The sequence below is a fragment of the Acanthochromis polyacanthus genome, chromosome 12 (assembly GCF_021347895.1).
Source record: "Acanthochromis polyacanthus isolate Apoly-LR-REF ecotype Palm Island chromosome 12, KAUST_Apoly_ChrSc, whole genome shotgun sequence".
In the NCBI taxonomy this organism is placed as follows: Eukaryota; Metazoa; Chordata; class Actinopteri; family Pomacentridae; genus Acanthochromis; species Acanthochromis polyacanthus.
The window spans coordinates 39,220,486-39,242,827 of NC_067124.1; the positions used below are offsets into that span (position 1 = coordinate 39,220,486).

The window sequence follows — 22,342 nt, forward strand, 5'->3', positions numbered from 1 at the left end:
CCTTTTCCTGTCATAGTTCCAACATTCAAAGTCCCTACTCTCAGTCCTAGACTCTTGGTGTTCCTCTTCTCTCTCTTCCTATGAACACACCTTCCTCCCCTCCTCCTTCGACCAACAGTCGTCCATTTTCCACCGGCACCCTGTAGGTCGACAGCACCGATGGCGGTCGTTGTTAACCCGGGCCTCGACCGATCTGGTATGGAAGTCATACATTTGATTCACATGTTTGATTTGGCCAAAGTTTTACGTCGGATGCCCTTCCTGACACAACCCTCTGTATTTATCCGGGCTTGGGACCGGCACCATAAGACACTGGCTTGTGTCCTCTTGCAGCTACATTTTGTAGGGATAACTACTAAAGGTATTTTATTTGCACTCGTTAAATAAAAGGGCACCACCCTAGCCTAGCCGCGCTAGACCCAGGTCTGAAGACGCAAGGGTTTAGGAACTCTCGACAGGGAGGGAGGCGGGCTAAAAGGTTGTCTATCAAATCACTCTGCAGCAATTGGGTAGGTATACAACCAATCAGCGCAATGAATAGGCTGACGTAGTTCCTTGAGCGCTGGAAACCAGAGGATGCGGGAGTTCGGTCAATACTTCTGTCTTCTCAATGAAACACTTCAGTGCCGTCCTTTGTTTATCTTTGAAGTAGAATTTCAGCTTCAAATCTTTAAGGGCTGTGGCCAAAGCCGAGTCGAAAGATAACTGTTTATTGTGCGCAGCCATCTTCTTGTCTATCCTTGTTTCTATGGTTGTTTCTGTCAGAATCGTCGCGCCTCTGTCGTCACTTAGTTACGCCCGCCTTCTGACTCTACACTTCATGGTGATTCGTCAGCCAGTTTTAGGAGCATCCAACCTCGAGGCTTACCGAGGGTAACTAGACCCACCCTGGCAGAGAATTAAATTCGTTGCCGTGGGTTGTCTAGTGCAGCTTGGCTAGCACCACCCTGTATTATCCAGGGAAATTATTAATTTAGGCAGAACCCCAAGGAGATTCCTGTCAAAATACAGTTGATCAGGCTCATATCTGAAAGTCTAGAATTCTCAGTGAAATTGACCCCAGTTCTCATACACACAGAAACGCACAAGACTGTGATTTGGTCGAAATGAAAACATTTATTTACTATTCTACTAAATGATACAGCTTAACTATATACATTGAGAAATGTAACGTGTGTGTGTGTGTATGTGCGTGAATACGGGTGTGTGTGTGCGTGCGTATGTGGGATTGTGTGTGTAGGTGTGTGTGTGTGGATCGGATTCAACCAGCATATTAAAAGATGAGGATTATGGTGACAGGAAGCCAGATAGTGGACGACCTGACTCAATAAAACGATCATTTGGACTAAGAACGATTGGTAAAAGAATAAACGGAGTGGCTGAATTTAGGTAATCAAGTGGTTAGTGACATCAACCCAACTCAGAACAGAAAAAGCTCAGCCGGTCTCTTACTGTCAGAGTCTCCTCCTGGCTGGGACGTCTTTACAACGCCTCTGGACTTGCTGGTCCCGGAGTGTATATCGTCGTTATGGCAACGCATTGACGTCCTGCCGTGGGAGCTCGATTCGGCCCAAATGGATCTGGGCTAGCGGATTGCTGGTGTTCACAGCTGAGGGAGATGGTGTCCGGTTGATGAAAAGTCACTTGGTTCTCAGGCGTTAGCCGAGTAAAAGATGTTGAAGATGTTCTGTTTCAGTTTAAGCAGTTGGTACTAGTCCCCACCAGTCTCCAGCAGAGTCATAAAATGATACAACTCTTATCTGATCGTGGAGGAAGGCAGAGATGGCATTCCTGAAGGGGGTTTTAGCAGGAGAGTTGATTAAAAGAAAACATTCATAGCATAAAGTGAAAGTCCTCGTCTTTCAAAAAGGTTCTTCCAGGTGTTCTGCAGGGAACTCCATCCTTCTGCAGAAGGTCTGAATGTCCGTTCCTGTAACTGAAAGCAATAAAGAAATACATGCATCCCAGTTCCTCCAGAAACTGGGGGGTTGTTCTGTGCTGGAGAGGAGAGAGTTCTGTTCTTATCTGAGTTTGTCCTCTCCTCTGGAATTCAAAAGACCAAGCTGTGTTCCCACAAAGTGAAAGGTTTGTTTTTGGATTTGGAACAGAAAGTAATGTGGAGTCAACATGTTGGAAATGCAGCGTGGAGCTAAAACCTTCAGGATTAGGACGCGTCTACGCTAAAAACACATCACTTAGACAAAAATAAAATCAGGCAGGAACATTTGGTATTCAGCATTTTTCTTTATTAGTTCTTATCTGGATACAGCCAAAGATGGAGGGTCGGGGCTAAATGATGGATTTAAACATTCACACATATCAAACGTATAAAAAGTTATATGAAAGACATCCACATGTAACACGACGTAACACCATGCGATGCCCAGAAACGCGACCGTGAAGGCATCGTGGTAAGATCACGGGACGACCAACATGCAGCAACGTGTCGACTCGGATCGAGTTCTGTTTTTTGTCCTTTTTTAATTCATTTCTGTGGCTCGACTTTAGAAGGAACGACAGCGGAGAAAAGGCACGTCTCCAGGTTATAAGCAAACATCAGTGGAATACAGAACGATAAAATAGTACAAAAGTGGAATAATGTAAAGTATAGTGGTAACGACAGAACTCCAACACAGACATCAACACTGAAGTAACTGAAGTGTTTGGTCGCTGTGTTTAACTGCTACTGACAGCCTCTACGGCAGGGGTGTCAAACATGCGGCCCGCGGGCCAAAAGCGGCTCTTCACAGGGTCCAATCCGGCCCCACTTTGTGGAATGTAACAATTCCAGAGAAGATTGTAAATCAGTAAAACTATAAATTTAGAATCATTTCAAGACCACCAAGTTGTTTGGATCATAAAGTAAAATACTAGATTGTTCTTTTGTCATTTTGTGTCTCACTTTTGTAAAATTTTGTTGTTTTTTTGTTTTTGTCTCGCTTGTGTTGTCTATTTTTCTGTCCTCTTGTTTCTTGCTTTTGTAATTTTTTTGTCTCACTGGTGTCATTTATGGAATTCTTTGTCTCGTTTTTGTCATGTGTCCATTTTTTTGTCACATTGCAACTTTTTTGTCTAAATTTTTTGTTTTGTTTTGTGTCGTTTGTCCCATTTTTGATAATTTTGTTTCTCGTTTTTGTCATTTTGTGTCTCACTTTTGTAATATTTGTCCTTTATTTGTCATTTTCTGTTTCGCTTTATTTGTTGTTTTAAGCAGAATTTTTGTTGTTTTGTGTTTTTTGTCTCGCTTGTGTCATTTATGGAATTCTTTGTCTCGGTTTTGCCGTGTGTCCATTTTATTGTCACTGCAACGTTTTTGTCAAATTTTTTGGTCTCTTTTTTTTGTTTTGTTTGGTGTAGTTTGTGTCCCATTTTTTGGTAATTTTGTTTCGTTATTTTCTCTCACTTTTCTAATATTTTGTCTTGTTTTTTGTTTTTTGTCCTTTTTTGTTTCGCTTTATTCGTTGTTTTAAGCATAATTTTTGTTTTGTGTTTTTTGTCGTGCTTGTGTTGTCTATTTTGTTGTTATGTTTCTTGTTCTTGTCTCACTTGCCTCGTTTTTGTCGTAACTTTTTTTGTCAAAATTTTGTTTCTCGTCTTCGTCATTCTGTGTCTGATTTTTTTGAATATTTTGTCGTGTTTTATTGTTGATTTTTGTCCATTTTTTTTCTTACTTTTGCAATATTCATTTCATTTGTGTCATTTATGGAATTTCTTGTCTCATTTATTTCGTTTGCTTATGTTTTTGTTGCTTTGTAACTTTTTTGTCTTTGTTTTGTTTCATGTCGTTTGTCCCATTTTTGGTCATTCTGTTTCTCGCTGTTGTCATTTTGTGTCTCATTTTTCGAATATTTTGTCGTGTTTTTGTCGTTCTGTCTTTTTTAATGTCTGATTTTTGTCGTTTTGATCATAAAGTAAAACACTACACCATTCAGTTCCAGATTATTGTGACCAAATGTTCTCTTCCTTTGTGGACACTCAGACCCACAGTTTGACACCCCTGCTCTACGGGTTATTCTAGCGCCAATACACGTTAATACTCAATAAAAATAGGTCCATAAATTAGATTATTTAAAGCAAGAGGCTCTACGGAATGCATATCAAAAGCTACTTTATGTTTCTATTAAAGTGAGAAGATGTTTCACTTCACTATGTGCAACGACAGGTCCTCTTTGAAGAACTCAGCTGGTTTAAAGAGACAATCTGCATCCATGCATCTACAAATACTCATTAATCAGCCTTTAGTTTTTTTTGTTGTTGAGAAGAAAACGGCTGATTTTGGTTCTAATCTTGAACGATCAAACGGAGCGACGGGACAGAATTCATGCCTTTAGGTCATTAATCACGAGAGCGACATTCACTGTTTGCAGTTTGTTTGTTTTTAGCCCTAAACGATGTTCAGGCGCCGATGATTAAAGCACTGGGAGGCAGGAAGCTTGGACATGCGGCTCAGTTCGGCTCACGGTGCTACTGGTGGGGTGTTCAGGCGACACGCGGAGGAAGGCAACTTTAATTCAGACGCTCTTTTGATCTTCTTGTGCAACTTCTGCTGGGAGTTTTTTTAGCGTAAACATAGAATTGGCACGAAAACGAGGCTCCGACTCACGCAGAGAGAGGGCTGGCGGTCAGTGCAGTACATTACCTCTGCACCGAGAGGACAGGAAGGAAGGGAATACACCGCTCAGCACGCACACGCACACACACACACACGCGCGCACACACACACGCACACACACACACACAGAATAAAGCCCTGTTGCAAAGGCAGCTGGATGAACTCTGTGCTTCTGGGTTTGGTTCATGATTAAACTGAGCGGCGCTGCGTCGGCCAATCACTGCGCGGCACTGCTGCGTTAGCCAATCACTGCGCGGCACTGCTGCGTTAGCCAATCACTGCGCGGCGCGTTTGGCCCGCTGAGTGTGACACTTCATGCACAGGATCCGACCGTCGAGCGGGTAGCATCCGTTCTCATCCGCCTCTATGGACAGAGGCCGAGCGCAGTCCTGCAGACGGAAGAAAACATTTATTTAACATTTAATACACAATAATGGAAACCAGAAAAATACAGAAACGTCCAGCAGATGACTTAAATAGCTGCATATGTAAAGAATAAATCACAGTAGAATGATTGGTAATGACTTTAGGGAATGCTTCTGCATCAGAAATAAAGAAATATTTTTAAAAACCTTCCTCATGTGGTGGAACACAACCGAAACATTTACATCCAGAGCTGCAGCTTTATGGACTAAATGATCAACACTTTCCAGAAATATTCACTGACTTTACAGATGAAATATTAACATTAAATTAAACATAATTCTGTTTTCACTTCCTGTTCAGCTTCAGTCAAGCTAACGTTGAAAATCAGACCAAAAATAATCTGCAGAGAATCTCCTAGAAGCTGAACATAAATTAACGTCTGCAGTTTCCAGATGTTCCCTAAACGTCTCACAGTCATCAGCAGACGCTGCAGTTTCCAGAACATTCTACGTTTCCGTGTGTTTCGTGTCTCTAACCCTCATCCTGATGCTGAACCAGGACTTCCTGTAGCTCTGCTGTAAACTCTCCTCCTCTAACCTCTGATGAACCTCCAGCTGATGGACTCCCAGAGTTTCTCACCTCGCAGCGGTAACACTTGAGGTGGAAGTTCTTGTCCAGAGCCACGACTCGGACCGTCTCCTCGCTGCCCGGAGCAGGAATGATGGGCTCATTGCAGCTGACGCACAGCGGAGAGAAGCGCCTGCAGACAGGAAGTTAGACGTCGGTTATCAGTGTCACCTGCTGCTTAGAATGTCCCACAGAACTCTGCTTCTTTCCTGCTGGAGGATGACTGCAGCTATGTTGGTGATTAGAAATGACCATAGATGATCTAATCAAAAGCTGCTCAAGCTGATCAATCAGTTCTGGAAACAGCTGGAACGATCCGGTAACCTGTGGTAGTCCTGGACGCAGTAGGGGTTGTTGTTGTCGTCGGTGATGAAGGGCGCCCCCTCCAGGATGCAGGAGCAGGTGCTGCAGCGGAAACACTGAGCGTGGAAGCACTGACCGACGGCCTTCAGGACCCGGTCCGTGATCCGTTCTCCACATCTGGAGCAGATGGCCAGAGAGCTCTGAGGACGGCAGGAGGAAAAAAACTTAAACCTTAAAGAGGGTCTGGAAGGAAAGTCATCTGTGAAATAAAACCATTTATCTGCACAGAATCATCACACGTGCAGATATCTGACAGTCAATCCTGAGTGACGTCCAGCTCTGTCAGAGAATAAGAAAATCTGATATTTTATTAAAATCACGCTTTTCTTCATGTTTCATTTCAAAAGTCTCCAAAATAAAGCATCTGCACCAAATCACAAAAGCCAAAACTGTCACAAAAAGAGAGAAAAATTCACCAAAATGAGACACAAAGCAAAAAACACAGGACTAAAAATGACAAAGGAGGTACAACTGACAAGAAACAAGAGAAACGAGAAAAACACCAGAAGGTTTTGATTTAAGGAATTATCTTTTTACAAAATATTATGAACAACCTGAAATTTCTAAAGAAAAAACTGAACTTTCAGCAACATTCAGCCTCAGTTTATCATTTATTTACACATTAAAACATTTAGCCATCTGGAGCTGAATGATGGAGTGTTTTACTGAATGATCAAAACGACAAAGAACATTACAGTATTTTATCTTATAATTAAAACACCTTTTCATGGTCTGGAAATGATTTTAAATTTATAGTTTTACTAATTTACAATCTGCAGTTAATGTCTTCTCTGTCATTTTTCCACTTTGATTGGACCCTCTGGAGGACCACTTTTGGCCCACGGGCCTCATGTTGGACACCTCTGGTTTAGAGGATTAATAACCTGGAGATGACGGTTTGTTTCTTTCTGTTTGCACCAATTATGCGTTTAAGTTTTTCACTAAAAACACCTGAAATGAAATGAAACTGATCCAAAATGTTCTGATTGTAGAATCTTATAAAACTGTTCCAACATAAAAAAAAAAGTTAAATGTGGAACAAAGCAGGGTTATTATGGTCTGTCTGAGTCCTCACCATGTAACAGTCCTCACACTGTGGAGACCCGTCCCTGTCGTAGAACTGCATCCCCTGCAGGGGGCGCTGGCAGCTCATGCAGCAGAAGCAGGTGGAGTGGAAGAGTTTATCCATCGCCCTGACAGCCGGCTGAGTCCTGGACAGAGCCTCACCGCACTTCCCACACACCTCTGGAACACACACACACACACACAGACACACACACACACACACAGGTGAGGACTTCAGCTTCACAGATAGAAACTAACACATTCAGATTACAGAACATAAAGAATAAATTAATATCAGCTCATAAGAAGTCCGTATTTACGACTAAACTGATGAGAAAATAGTTTGTCTTCTTGTGTGTGCGGTTAATAATTCAATAGTTATTCTAGCATTTGTGCAACATGAGCAAATTATCAGTGACTTAATGGCTGGAATTATGATCAGTGTTCATCTGCAGCAGAAAGAAAACGGAGCCGAGAGAAAGAATGATTCTGTGATGAGGAGGAAAGAAGAGGAAGACTAGTGATGTAGGTGAACATGTGTGTTGTTGAACATGTGTGTGTTGGTGAACATGTGTGTGTTGGTGAACATGTGTGTGTTGTTGAACATGTGTGTTGTTGAACATGTGTGTGTTGGTGAACATGTGTGTGTTGTTGAACATGTGTGTGTTGTTGAACATGTGTGTGTTGTTGAACATGTGTGTGTTGGTGAACATGTGTGTGTTGGTGAACATGTGTGTTGGTGAACATGTGTGTTGGTGAACATGTGTGTTGGTGAACATGTGTGTGTTGTTGAACATGTGTGTGTAGGTGAACATGTGTGTGTTGGTGAACATGTGTGTGTAGGTGAACATGTGTGTGTTGGTGAACATGTGTGTGTTGGTGAACATGTGTGTGTTGGTGAACATGTGTGTGTAGGTGAACATGTGTGTGTTGGTGAACGTGTGTTGGTGAACATGTGTGTGTTGTTGAACATGTGTGTGTTGTTGAACATGTGTGTGTTGGTGAACATGTGTGTGTTGTTGAACATGTGTGTGTTGGTGAACATGTGTGTGTAGGTGAACATGTGTGTGTTGGTGAACATGTGTGTGTTGTTGAACATGTGTGTGTTGGTGAACATGTGTGTGTTGGTGAACATGTGTGTGTAGGTGAACATGTGTGTGTTGGTGAACGTGTGTTGGTGAACATGTGTGTGTTGGTGAACATGTGTGTGTTGGTGAACATGTGTGTGTAGGTGAACATGTGTGTGTTGGTGAACGTGTGTTGGTGAACATGTGTGTGTTGGTGAACATGTGTGTGTTGGTGAACATGTGTGTTGGTGAACATGTGTGTGTTGTTGAACATGTGTGTGTTGTTGAACATGTGTGTGTTGGTGAACATGTGTGTGTTGGTGAACATGTGTGTGTAGGTGAACATGTGTGTGTTGGTGAACATGTGTGTGTTGTTGAACATGTGTGTGTTGTTGAACATGTGTGTGTTGGTGAACATGTGTGTTGGTGAACATGTGTGTGTTGGTGAACATGTGTGTGTTGGTGAACATGTGTGTGTTGGTGAACATGTGTGTTGGTGAACATGTGTGTGTTGGTGAACATGTGTGTGTTGTTGAACATGTGTGTGTTGTTGAACATGTGTGTGTTGGTGAACATGTGTGTGTTGTTGAACATGTGTGTGTTGTTGAACATGTGTGTGTTGTTGAACATGTGTGTGTTGGTGAACATGTGTGTGTTGGTGAACATGTGTGCAGCCGTTACCTGTGGGGGGGGAGGTGATGACAGGTGCGTGTGTGTCCATGTCTTTGATGAAGTCCTTGGTCATCCTCTCCAGCTCCTCCACCTCCCTCATGTTCAGAGGAACTCCTCCACCTGGGATCGGAACCGGAGCTGGAGGAGAAGGCTGCTCACAGGAAGAGGAGGAAGAGGAGGAGAAACCATCAGTGCACATGCATTTATCATCTACATCAGGTTATTTTCCACTGCACCAACCCTGTAGTATTAAATCGCACACTGGAAATATGTGTTTTTTTGAGGAGGAAGATTTTTCATCTCAGACCAGAACGTTTTAAGAAGAGTTTCTGCTCAACCGTCTCTGATTAGTTGAAAGTTTTATAGCATAATGTATGAATATTTTTAAGACGTTTGTACAATTTTAGGTTAATACATCAAATAGTGTCTGGGATTGAATCACATTTTCTCCTCACATTAAATCGGAGTCTGTTTGAACAACAATATGAGGAACTATTAGAGATAAAAACGGTTCACTGTCTAACAGAACAAACCTCCTTTGTTCTGTTTCCTCCATAGAACTGCAGTTAAATCCAGTAATTACTATTTATTGTAGATCATGTTCAAGCTGCTGGATCTGCAGCGGAAACAGAAGGACTGGAGGAGGATCAGAGGACCGATCATGGAAACATCATCTCAGAACCTAAACTGAGTTCTGCAGTGGAACGATGTTTATGGTTTCACTCAGTCTGAGTTCACCTTTAAAAACATGTTCAGGACAATAAACTGGATGACCAGGATGGTGTTCTGAGCCTACCGTGGATGCGGGGGTGGTCTTCATGGGCTGGCTGAAGGAGGAGGGAGGAGACGGCATCTTGGGTTGAGGAGGAGGAGGAACAGCAGCTGGAGCTTTCTGGTTTGCATTAACCGGAGCGGTAAAACCAGGACTCTTTATGTGGTTCGGAGCTGGAGCTGGAGCTGGAGGAGCTGCAGGAGGAGCTGCAGGAGGAGGAGGGAAGGAGCTGGAGGCTGGAGGAGAAGGTCTGGGAGCGCTGCTGATGGGGTTGGGCTGCTGGTTCAGGTTCTGGTTCAGGTTCTGGTTCAGTTTCTGTGCCAGAGACGCAGACGACGTCGTGGGTCGTCCTCCAAAGCCGGTCTTCGGCACCACGGGCGGAGCCTTGGCGGCAGAGCCGTGGTTGTTCTGCCGGTTGGTTCTGGCTTTGAGCTCCTCGGCCCACGGAGCAGGAGGAGGCCGGTCGCCCATCTCTGGAGGAGGCAGGAAGGACAGCGCCGGTTTGGGAGCGGTCGGAGGAGGAGCTGAAGGTTTGGGAGCTGGTGCTGAGGAGTACTGGTTCGGTAACTGTGGACATGACGACAACATCAAGTAAAACAACACATCAGGCTGCAACTGTTCTGCTGCTCAACACAAAAAGAAAACGTGTCCATTTTCAGTGACTCATCTACAAGAAAATCTGACAGTTTGTTGACAAACCTCCATTTTAATTAGTTTTACAAAGATCTATCAGTACCAGACTGCAGAGTCCTGGTCTAGAAGTTAATGTAAAAGATAGTAAAGTTTTGGACCAACAATGTTTAACCATCTCCACAGAATTAACGAGAAAAGCAGTCCGAGGACGCAGTCCTCCTCCAAGGCTGCTCATTCCCACATATGGCAATGCTTTTTTTTAATAAATGCAGCATTTGTTTATTAGTTATTGATGATCAGAAACCACAGCAACGTTTAATATAGATTTACCCACAAACAAAATCACCTTGCTCTGAGCACAGGCATGTGTTCTGCATGTGTACATTATGTACGGATGCCGGATCACGTGACCTAAATATGTAGCAGGCGGCAGGAATTGATGAGACTCAGAAACACCCCCACAGTTTAATCAGCTGTTCCTTGGATCATTTCTGATACATAAGTCCTGATAAGTCCTCAGAGGTGGATTTGTAGTAGGATCACAATCAGCTGATGTAGTGTTCACTGGTTGTCATGGTTACAGTGACGCCGTAGATCCAGACTATAAGCTGCATCACTGCCAAAATCTAATCACTTGGTCTTTGTGTCATTTCTGACCTTCCCTGAAAATTTCATCCAAATCTGTTGGCTCGTTTTTAAGTAAAGTTGCTAACAGACGGACGGACGGACGGACGGACGGACAAACAAATGCTGATCATCACATAACTTCACAGCGTTCCTTGGTGGCGTATTTAATCAAACTGTGGGTTTAGGATGTTACTGACTGCCTTAATGTTGGAAATAGAGCTGATACAACGTCCTTTCCTCTGATTTAGATACACAGAGTTTCTTCTAACTTTATTATTCCACCAAGAAACGCGATGGAGTTACGTAACAATCAGCGTTGGTCTGTCTGTCTGTCTGTCAGGACTCATCCATCAGAAATGATACGACGACTGAGCAGCCTTGGAGGAGTGCTGCGTTCTCTGAGTGCTTTTCTTGTTTCAAAGATGTTTTTTGTTTCAGCTCTACATGAGCAGAAACAAGAGAGAAACGCTGAAAAGGAAATAAATCAGCTGGATGGAAATATTTCACTACAGGAAGGAAGATGTTTAGCAAAACCGTCTGCTGCTGTTGTTAGTTTGATCATTTAAATCAGCAGCACAAAGATGTGAAAGAATCAAACTATTCCGATGTGTCAGATCTCCACCAGATGAGAAAGCTTCTTTTCTACATAATGTTCTGTTTTCTCTGCAGATGCTCTCTTTGACTAAATCACTTCTGGAATGCTTCCGTCTTTCCAAACACAGTTATTCAAGTGATCTGCTGAAAATTCCTGCCTTCTTTCATATTGCAGGAAAATAAAATGTCAGTTTTTTTCCACTATTAACGAACGCACACAGAAAAACAGGCTTACTTTCTAGATAAAACCTACATTCACCTTCAACTATCCTTGAGCAGAGGGAAGCTGGAGTCCAGAGCAAACACTGTGAGCTGCAGACTCTTTAATATAGTAAATGAGTAACTCTGATTAAAGTAAACACTCAGAACTTCACAGTTTGAACTTATCAGAAGTGCTTCATCTTTCTGACGTTTCTGTTTGAGCTGAGAGCCAACAGGACTCCGCTCCGGTCCAGATTCTCTCCATTTATGGCCTCTAACTGCTGCTCTGGCATCAGTGAATCACCACATATCCAACTTTCTGTTTCAGCCCGCCGTGTTCGCTTCACTCCTGATTGAGCTTTCGACCTGCACAGACGAGCGAAACCAACTGGGCGCCTCTCCAAACTCTTTCCACTGACCCGCTGAGCTTTTTTCCCTCTTCACTCAGTGACTCACTCTGTTTTTCTGCAGTTTCCTCTGAGTCAAAGCCTGCTGTCATGTTCCTTCTCATCTGCAGAACTCAGAGTCTGGTATGGATTTTTACCTTGGGATTGAAGGGTCCTCTGGTCTCCATCTCAGACAGCAAGTCGGTCAGAGAGTCCAGCTGCTTGTCGAAGCTCGTCTGCTTCTCCACCAGCCTCTGATGGAGGAAAACAGTCAGAAAAAGCATTTATTGACAGGATGGAGGCGGATGAAGACAGACAGTAACTACATTTTAACGAGATATTACGGTGACACATCTGATGAAGGAGGCAGAAAGAAACGTAGCTACGGAGATGGAAATCCAGAATGAAAGAACGATGACAAACTAACGTAGAGTGAGGTGATTAAAGGGGACGTTTTGTGTTTATTTACAGATTTATATTCCTATTCTGGGACTCTACTACAGCAGCTCAACATGATTCATGGTACAAACATCATTATTTCCATCACACAGCTGTTCTGCAGCTCTTCATTGTGTACGAGGATGGACGTTTGCACCGTGGTCTTACTCAGCGGTTCGTTATTTGTTGCTTTGAGGCTCAACTTTGGCATTTCTACGGCAGCCTTCTGTAAAAGAATTCAAAGAATCTGAATATACGACACAAACCCTGCAGAATACGCTGCTTTGTGGTTTAATTTCCTCTAAAGGGAACCACAAATTACTGAACGAACTCCATGTTGTGTTGAAGGAATCTTTAAACTAAAGGCTGAGATCATAAACTGATCAGGAAAATGTTCAGGGAGGGAACAGATCAACAGAGAAGCAGCATCATTTATACAGTCAGACCACCAGAGCAGTCGCCCCCTGCTGGCTGTTCAAGAGAATGAGATTTAAAGCTTCACGTTTTCAGACCCAGAGGTGACAAACATGTTTTGTAGACACTCTACAATCTGAAAACAGCCAATCTCAGCTCTGGGCTAAAGTTGAAAACCTGCTTTCATCCGATTGGTCGACTCCCGGAAGCCTGCCGAGGGGCTTGTGAGCAACAACATCATTTCTTTACTGGAAACAGCAGCTTCTATAAAACATCTGAATGTTTTAAAGCCACAAACTGATGTGGAACATGACAGTGATGGCAGGAACATCGTCAGCAGCAGATATTAGGAAATACTACCTGATAATAACGCAACATAACGGTGGACTAGTCACTAAATCACAAGCTGCATATGAAAAAAAAAGTTCAATTTAAGTGCGCATGGGAGAAACTGGGCTCATTTACATTGCTGGGTAAACTGTGAATGCATTTCCGAGTGAACTGATCAGTATTTCGTTCTCTACATGTCAGAAAAAGCATAATACATTCCCTTTAATGATGACTATGAAGGTCATATGGACGCTGTTTTAATGTCTTTAACACTGAAGCCGTATAAATCCCTTTACTTATGCTTTTGTTTTCTGACAAACCAGCTGGAACTAATGCAGCCCGACAATAAACATCACGACTATAAACCTTCCAGAGTCTACAAACTGTTCCAGCAACAGAAAACGACCATAATCCTGTTAGAGGCATGAAGCTGGGACTAATGATAACTTAATTAGTGGGAAAATCTCTCAACGTGGTGGTTCCTGCCAGCAGTGGACGCAACAGTAAAATAACAGAACAAAAACAGTCAGAATAACAACAATCGGAGTAATAACAGTCAGACAGAACCTGAGACTCACCTGAGGGTTTCCAGCAGCACTGGGGACAGGTGGAGGGGGAGGCGGAGGGGGAGGGGAGGGACAGGTGGGTGGTCGACAGGTGCTCTCCTCAGGTGGGGCCGGGAGGGGCAGGTCGTCGGCCACCGGTGGCGGCGCCGGGAAGGCGGGAGGCGGAGCATCAGCGGTGGGTGTGGTTTGGCATTCAGGAGGAGGGGCTGGCAAGTCATCATCCAGCGGAGGAGGAGGAGGGGGCGGGAAGTCTGACAGAAAGCAGGGATGTGTGATAGTTGGGAATAACACAACACCTGATATTCTTCAGCTGTAATAGCACCGCTTGCTAGTCCCTGTCCGTCCCCTCTCATCCTGTCCACCCCTTTATTTCCCCTCACATCACCACTGAGGTGTAGCACTGCCCTCCCTGGCTCTTAAACAGGGAAATGTAATAAAGAGTGTCAGCTTAGCTTTCAGGGAGGGCTGGTGATGGTCACACGCATGCACTAAATAATAAAATATTTGTCTGCAAGACTAAAATATGCATTAATCTCATAAAGTGTTGACACCCCTTCCATGGAGTTAAACAATGAGAATAAATGCAGACAGAAAAAAAAAAAAAGAAAGCAGGGATGGGATTGGTTAAACAGCTGTGATGAAGCAATGACATCATTCTTCAGCTGATTTAACCCTCTGAACTCACTCACTGCAGGTTCATTATTAAACACTGTGGGGGGGGGGGGTTTAGTAAAGGTGAGGTCATTTTTACCCACTGCGATCTCATTTTGCTCACTGTGGGCTCGTTCTTTGTCAGTATGGGTTAGTTTTTAGTCACTGTGAGGTCATTTTTACTCATTGTGGGCTCTTTGTTCCTCACGGTTGGCTTGTTTGTTGTCGCTGTGGGCTCTTTTTTTACTCACAGTGGGCTTGTTTTTAATCACCGCGGGGTCATTTTTACTCATTGTGGGCTTGTCTTTCGTCACTGTGGGCTCTTTTTTGGTCAACTCGGGATCAACTGTACCCACTGTGGACTCACTTTTACTCACTGTGGGCTCGTTTGTAGTCAACGTGGGTTCGATTTTAGTCACTGTAGGCTCATTTTTCTCAACTGTGGGCCTGTTTTTTGTCACTGTGGATTCATTTTTACTCATTGTGGGCTCTTTCTTCCTTACCGTTGATTGGTTTTTTGTCAATGTGGGCTCATTTTTCCTCACTGTGGGCTCGTTTTTAGTCACTGTGGGCTAATTTTTTCGTGCTGTAGGCTTGTTTTTAAATCACTGTGGGTTCCTTTTTTGGTCACTGTGGACTCATATCGTCACTGTGGATTTGTTTCCAGTCACTGTGGGCTCTTTTTTCTTACCAAGGGCTTGTTTTTAATCGCTGTGGGTTCCTTTTTTGGTCACTGTGGACTCATATCCTCACTATGGATTCGTTTTCAGTCACTGTGGGCTCTTTTTTCTTACCGTGGGCTTGTTTGTAATCACTGTGGGCTCATCTTTCCTCACTGTGGATTCGCTATAAGTCCCTGTGGGCTCATTTTTAGTCACCGTGGGGTCATTTTTTTCCTCATTGTAGGCTGTTTTTCCTTACTGTTTGCTTGTTTTTAATCGTTGTGGGCTCGTTTATCATCACTGTGGGCTTGTTTTGACTCCCTGTCAGCTCATTTCTCCACAGACGTGCAATATTTCATATTACAGTGAAAATTACTGTATATATCAGGTGAAATTCTGAGGTATTTGTACTTTCAGCTACTTTATTCTTCCATTTGATGACCTTCCTGAGGTGAATATTGAAGTTTTTATGTCTCTACATGATCTGACATCTGGAGTTATTTTTCAGAATACGAGTTTACTTGTGTGCAGCTGCAAAAAAACAAACAAGTTTATGTCCTAAAACGTCGACATACTTCAACGGTCTAAACTCAGTTTATAAGCCGTCTCTTTGATGAAATGTATAAAACAGAAACCAACATGGCCAACGGGTTTCAAGTGTCCACAGATGTTAAAACACTGGAGAACGTGTCGTCTCCACATACTGTAGATATTTTACTGTTTGTAATTAGTTTTTACACTCGGCTCCTCTCTGCTCTGCCTGCAGTTCACCAGAAAACTCTCAGAATTTTTATTATCCATTTTCTGACCACAGCTCAGTCAGTCATAGCTTCATGGTCAGCGCCAAAGAGCTCAGAATTTTTTGTTTTTTACAGAATCTGGTGAAAGCGGACGAAATATTTTTGAGTATTTTTTTTAAAATGGTGCTTGTAGAGTAAAATATGTTTGATGAAACACTACAACAGAAGAACACGTCTGACATAATGAAAACCTCGGATTCTCTCTGTTTTTACAGTTTCTGGCTGATAAATGTAAACAGTTTTCTTAAACCTGCTTGTGGCTTTTGGAGTTCAGAGGGTTAATAACGTGTTTACAGCAAAAAAATAAAACGATTCAATAAAGAAGAGGAAACTTTTGGACATATGAGACTGTTTTGAAATCTATTTATTGTCCTTTAGCTCTTCCATTGGAGGCTTCTTAACATGTCTGCTGAGAATATGAGGAAACCTCCTCATCTACACTACCGTTCATAAGACTGGGGTCATCCAGATAATTCCATGTTTTCCATGAAAACTCCCACTTTTATCCATGTGCTAACATAACTGCACAAGGGTTTTCTAATCACCAATGAGCCTTTCAACACCATTAGCTAACACAATGTAGCATTAGAACACAGGAAATGTTCCTCTGTACCCCTATGGAGATATTCCATTAAAAATCAGCTGTTTCCAGATAGAATAGTCATTTACTACATTAACAATGTCTACACTGGATTTATCATTCATTTAATGTGATCTTCATTGAAAAAAAATATTTGTTTCAAAATAAGAACATTTCTAATTGACCCCAGACCTTTGAACGGCAGTCTACATGAATTAAAGTTGCTCTATATTAGATAAAGATGACATTAGCTAAAGGTGCACAAAAATAAGTTAAACTTGCTCTATTTTTGTTAAAGTTGCTCTATTCTAGCTAAATTGCTCTAATTAAGTTAAGGTTGACCTACACTACTGTTCAAAGGTTTGGGGTCACAGTGTTCAGTGATTGTGGTTCGAACCAAAATCCTTCAGATACAACTAAATTCTTCCTTTTGTTGGAAATACATTTCCATCCATGTTTTCTCGTTCTTCTTCACAGTATTTAACAGGTGAACTTCTAAACTTCTTTGCACTATTAATCAAAATGTGAAACCAATAAAAGGAAAAAATAACTAGGGCTGGCCCGAATAGTGGTTTCTGGCCTCCGAATGATCAGGCCCTGTTAAAGACGGATATCTGAATATTCATTCCGCCCCGTAACGTCCGATGGGGGACGGCGGCGGCTTGTGGTAGAGACGGCCCAAATATTCGGATCCGTTCGTCTGGTCTCTCGGGTCCAAATTCTGCCTTCATTTTGTCTTCAGCTAAACTGAAGAATTCCCAAACAGTGGAGGTCTTCAGCATCTTGTCTTGTGTCTATGCAACGAAGTGAAGCGTGGTTTCAGAGTCAGCAGCAACCCGGACATTCAGGTGGAGGTAAGAAACACGAAAGGATGAGCCGAGATGAGCCGAACACGACGGGATGAGCCTAAGTGGGCCGAAGGCGAAGGGAAGAGATGAGCTCCGAATATTTTCGTCTGGGGGAGGAGGGGGTGATCACATAGACATATGTGTATATGTTTATGTGATCACAGGACGAGAGGAGCCGATATGATCTGATGTGGGCCGAAGGCAGAACGAAGACAGTAACGCCGCATATTCGTTCCGCCCAGAAACGTCCGGCCGGGTTGGGGGGTTGGGGGGCGAATATTCGGATACCAAAATTAATATCCGATACTATCGTAGCGTACGAATATTCAGATATTCGGGTCCAGTCCTTAAAATAACGTGCTTGTTCATGCATTAAAACTCCACAGACTACCTATAATTTGAAACACAGCTGGCATAATTTTGCCCAACTCTAAAAGCAAAAACCTCTAAGGGTCTGAGATCATCTGTACACGTCACTAAAACCTCCATTAGTGTGATGTCATGAAGCTCAGCATGCATTACGTGGACATGTAGAGGATCTAACTGAAGATAGAGTAAATACCATCGCAGAGGGAAGGCGGTGGAGGCGGCAGGTCTCCCACTCGGCCGATAACTCCGGAGCCGATGGGGATTGGTGTCGGCGACGGAGACGGAGGAGTCTGACTTTTGGGCCGCGGCGGCGCCACCGACGCAAACTTCTTTGGCTGGTTGTAGAAGGACGGCGTGGTGACTTTGAAGTTCAGAGAAGATGTCACCATGAAGGGTTTGCTGCCATTGGAGTCCTCCATGGTCTGTTTTTATCTGAGGAACAAGCAGAGGAACAAACCGATCACTGAGCTTCTTATACGAGCTGTTTTATAAGCAGAAGGTGTGACACGGTTCAAACAGATCCAGGATTCCTGCTGATAAAACCCACATTAATCAGCTGACTGCACGGATTAGGGGTGACGCATCAGGAAAACATCTGGAAACCACACAACATCTGCAACCAGACTGAGTTTATAACGTCACACATTTATTCATGACACAATCACTTCTGTTTCCTCTACATGTGAAAACTGCAAGATTTTAAAGATTTCTGGGGAAAGCATTTGGATCCTGGAGGTTCTCATCATCAGAGACAGAAAATGATAAAAACTAGACACAAAGTGGCACAAATGAGACAAAACGAAGCAAACAAGACACAAAACGACAACAATGAGACACAAAATGACAACGAGACACAAAGCGACAACAATGAGACAAAACGACAACCATGAGACACAAAGCGACAACAACAAAACAAAACGACAACAACAAAACAAAACGACCAGACACAAAACGACAACAATGAGACACAAAGCGACAACCATGAGACAAAACGACAACCATGAGACACAAAGCGACAACCATGAGACACAAAACGACAACAATGAGACACAAAATGACAACGAGACACAAAGCGACAACAATGAGACAAAACGACAACCATGAGACACAAAGCGACAACAACAAAACAAAACGACAACAAAACAAAACGACCAGACACAAAACGACAACAATGAGACACAAAGCGACAACAATGAGACACAAAACGACAACAACAAAACAAAACGACAACAACGAAACAAAACGACCAGACACAAAACGACGAGACACAAAACGACAACAACGAAACAAAACGACCAGACACAAAACGACAACAAAGAGACACAAAGCGACAACAATGAGACACAAAACGACGAGACACAAAACGACAACAACGAAACAAAACGACCAGACACAAAACGACAACAATGAGACACAAAGCGACAACAATGAGACACAAAACGACAACAACAAAACAAAACGACAACAACGAAACAAAACGACCAGACACAAAACGACGAGACACAAAACGACAACAACGAAACAAAACGACCAGACACAAAACGACAACAATGAGACACAAAACGACAACAATGAGACACAAAACGACAACAATGAGACACAAAACGACAACAATGAGACAAAACGACAACAATGAGACAAAACGACAACGAGACACAATATTAAAATATATTGATTAAAAAAATCTTCCCACAATTACAAGAGACATTAATGAAAAAAATAAAACCAAAAAAGATTTTAAATTTCATTTTAACTGTTTTATTAGAGATCTAGTTTGGTCATCAGGGGGGTGGGACAAGAGAGAAATGAGATTTTAGGGGGAACTCCAGACTTATTTGGTATTTATGAAATATTTTCAAACACTGTTTTCTTCTATTTTTTTTAGATTTGGTCTCAGGATAAGAACATTTACAACAACTGCATGTTTTAGTGCTCAGATTATTCAAAATTTGACGGGTGGGACGTAAAATGTCCTCCAGTTCTGGAATGACCCTCAGAGTATTCTACTGATTTAATTTAAGCTGTTTTGCTCTAATTGTTGCCACATGGAGAGTTTTCTGGCTTTGTGTATTTTAGTGAAAACTGTCATTCAGTTAGATGGTGTTTAGGATCTTTGTTGGGTTCGTGGGGGATCTGAGGGTTTGTAGAGCTGCAGCTGTTTAAGATCCTCATAACAAACCATTTGGAAGGACTGAAACATCATAAATAAACGCGTTTCTGCAGGTTCAACAACTGAAACCAACTGTAATGTTCAGAAATAACTAGTCATCGGAGGACGCTGCAGTTTCCAGATGTCCCTAAATGCCTCGTAGTCATCAGTAGATGCTGCCGTTTCCAGATGTTCCCTAAACGCTTCTCTATACTCACCAGTTACTGCAGCAGCTCAGTAATGTTTCAAACACTAGTTTGAAAAGAGTCAAATAAGAAGTTCTGATGTCACATTTACCTGAAACCAGGTGAGTTTATCTACCTGGACTGTTTGCTGTTACTAAGCACGTTAAACATCAACAACACAACTGATCGTTTAACTGTGAGAAGTTAAAATTATAATATTTTGTTAACTCTGCAGTTTTACAGCTGACTTTTTGTTTCTTTTTGCATCCACAGATTCTCTCCTGTTCCTGCAGCTCAATAAAAACATCCTTTAAGTTCAGCTTTATTTGAACATTAAATCTCTCACGAACATCCTAAACCTACAGTTTGATTAATGAACTCCATCTTAAAGAGCCTTTACCATGTTTTACGTGAACTTGTAGGTCAGGACTGGTACCTATCGTACCCTTGATCCCTGGAGTTTTGTCAAACTAATTAAACTGGAGGTTTATTGTGGTTTGTAGCGTGTCGTAAAATGCAGTGTGGACTATTTCTGGTTTTAGTGAAAGAGCAGTAAAGAAGAAAATAACCCAAAGGCATCCTGCGAATCCAGAGTTGCTCTTTAAAGAAAAAGGCTTTGGCAAATATTCTCTGTAGGAGTGAGGAGAGTGTGTGAAACGTCCTGAGGCCATGTTTCTGAGCTGCAGACTCAGTGGCTCTGCAGCTGCCACAGACAATTTACAATCTGCAACACACGGCTGTTTACACACATGAAACGCCGCTCCGCTGCAGGGACGACGCAAAACCATCAGAACGGTTTTCCTGCGAGCTCCATGGAGAAGAGGCCGAGCTCAAATATTTACTCCACACACGGCGGCGCTTGAACAAATGTTGATGCTGCTTCAGCGTCCGTCAGGATTCCTCACGGAGGCTCTGACGACCCCCACCCTGACCTTCACTCAAAAGCACAGTTGTTCTTATGAGGCCTCTTCTCCAGCACACACAAACACACATCTGTACAAACCGAGGCTGCCTGGACTCAAACATTCACCAAACAAACCCGCTGGAGGCTGTAAACAGCAGAATATAATAACATTAATAACAAGAAAAGCACTCAGAGAGCAGTCCTCCTCCAAGGCTGCTCATTCCCCATTATGTCAGAAATGCAGCATTTATTTATTAGTAGGATCATTCCATATCATTTCAACCAGTGGTCCCCACCTGACCCTCGCAGATTTTAAGTTTTTACATACATTTAGTACATTATATATGATGGGAAAATCCAAAATTTGAATGCTTTATTGTCATTAGTTTCAAAGTTATGGTCATTTGAAGTAGGTAGGGGGTACCCTATTATTGCGGCCAAAATGAAGACTTTAAATTTTCAACCATTTTCAGACTTCTATAACTTCTGAACAACAAAAGATAGAGATCTGAAGTTTTCAGAATCATTTCACAGTGACCTATAGTCCTCAGAAATGTGAAAATATTTACTTTATATTTATAATTGCATGTTACAGAGAATGACAAAGTTGCGATTTTGTCCATCATGAACTTCTAAACGGCTACATTTGGCCACCCATTACACGAAAACTAATCATCATATCCATTAGAGATTTTATGTGGTATAATTTGGCTATCTAAGGATTGGATCTGTATAAAATGAAAGTGCTATGGTATGTAATGCATGAAATATGAACAGCTAAAAATCAGAAATATCTGTCCGACCTTCGGATTCAAAGGTCAGTATCAGCATGTGGGATAGGTGGTATCAAAAAATAAAAGACACCATGTGAAATTACAGGAATTTGCCTAAATTTTGACACCAAGCACAACTTGCTTCTATAAACCCTTCTATGTTTAATGTATGTATGTTTAATGTATTTTAATTAATGAATTTGAAGATCGGTCAGGTGGGACGTTTTCTTAAAATTGGTTGATTTCATACGGAATGACCCAGTTACTGATGATCACAAGTCACAGCAACAAAGAATGTGTCCATTTAACATAGACGGACCCACAAACAAAAAGATGTTGCACTGGCAATGACACAGAAATCTTTAACAAAGTCGTGGATCCAGACCATAAGCTGCATCACTGCCAAAATCAAAATCTAATCACTTGATCCTTGAGTCATTTCTAACCTTCCCTAAAAATTTCATCCAAATCTATCACGCTGTTTTTGAGTAATGTTGCTAACAGACAGACTGACAGACAAACCAACGGCGATCGTCACATCACTCCACCACGTTCCTTGGCGTCTTCCTAAACAAATAAAAAGACTTATTGCTAAATATTTACTTCCTTTTTCTTCTGTCAGCATCAAGTTTCTCCCTCTTTTAAAAGAAGCTATTCGGAGACGCTTGTTTTTTATTAATTAAAACAT

General features: G+C 42.3%; 1 protein-coding gene across 1 annotated transcript in view; it reads right to left on the bottom strand.

The window, feature by feature from the left end:
* Positions 1–2,224: 2,224 nt before the first annotated feature.
* Positions 2,225–22,342, bottom strand: part of zyx (zyxin) — a 29,829-nt gene continuing 9,711 nt past the window's right edge. The window contains exons 2-10 of the mRNA XM_022216068.2: positions 17,837–18,075; positions 13,746–13,984; positions 12,144–12,239; positions 9,569–10,111; positions 8,782–8,923; positions 7,044–7,213; positions 5,930–6,108; positions 5,618–5,738; positions 2,225–5,001 (exon numbers count right to left, since the gene is read on the bottom strand). Coding sequence (XP_022071760.1) covers positions 4,888–5,001; positions 5,618–5,738; positions 5,930–6,108; positions 7,044–7,213; positions 8,782–8,923; positions 9,569–10,111; positions 12,144–12,239; positions 13,746–13,984; positions 17,837–18,062 — 1,830 coding nt within the window. The 5' untranslated portion in view covers positions 18,063–18,075 and the 3' untranslated portion in view covers positions 2,225–4,887. The remainder of the gene's footprint in view (positions 5,002–5,617; positions 5,739–5,929; positions 6,109–7,043; positions 7,214–8,781; positions 8,924–9,568; positions 10,112–12,143; positions 12,240–13,745; positions 13,985–17,836; positions 18,076–22,342) is intronic.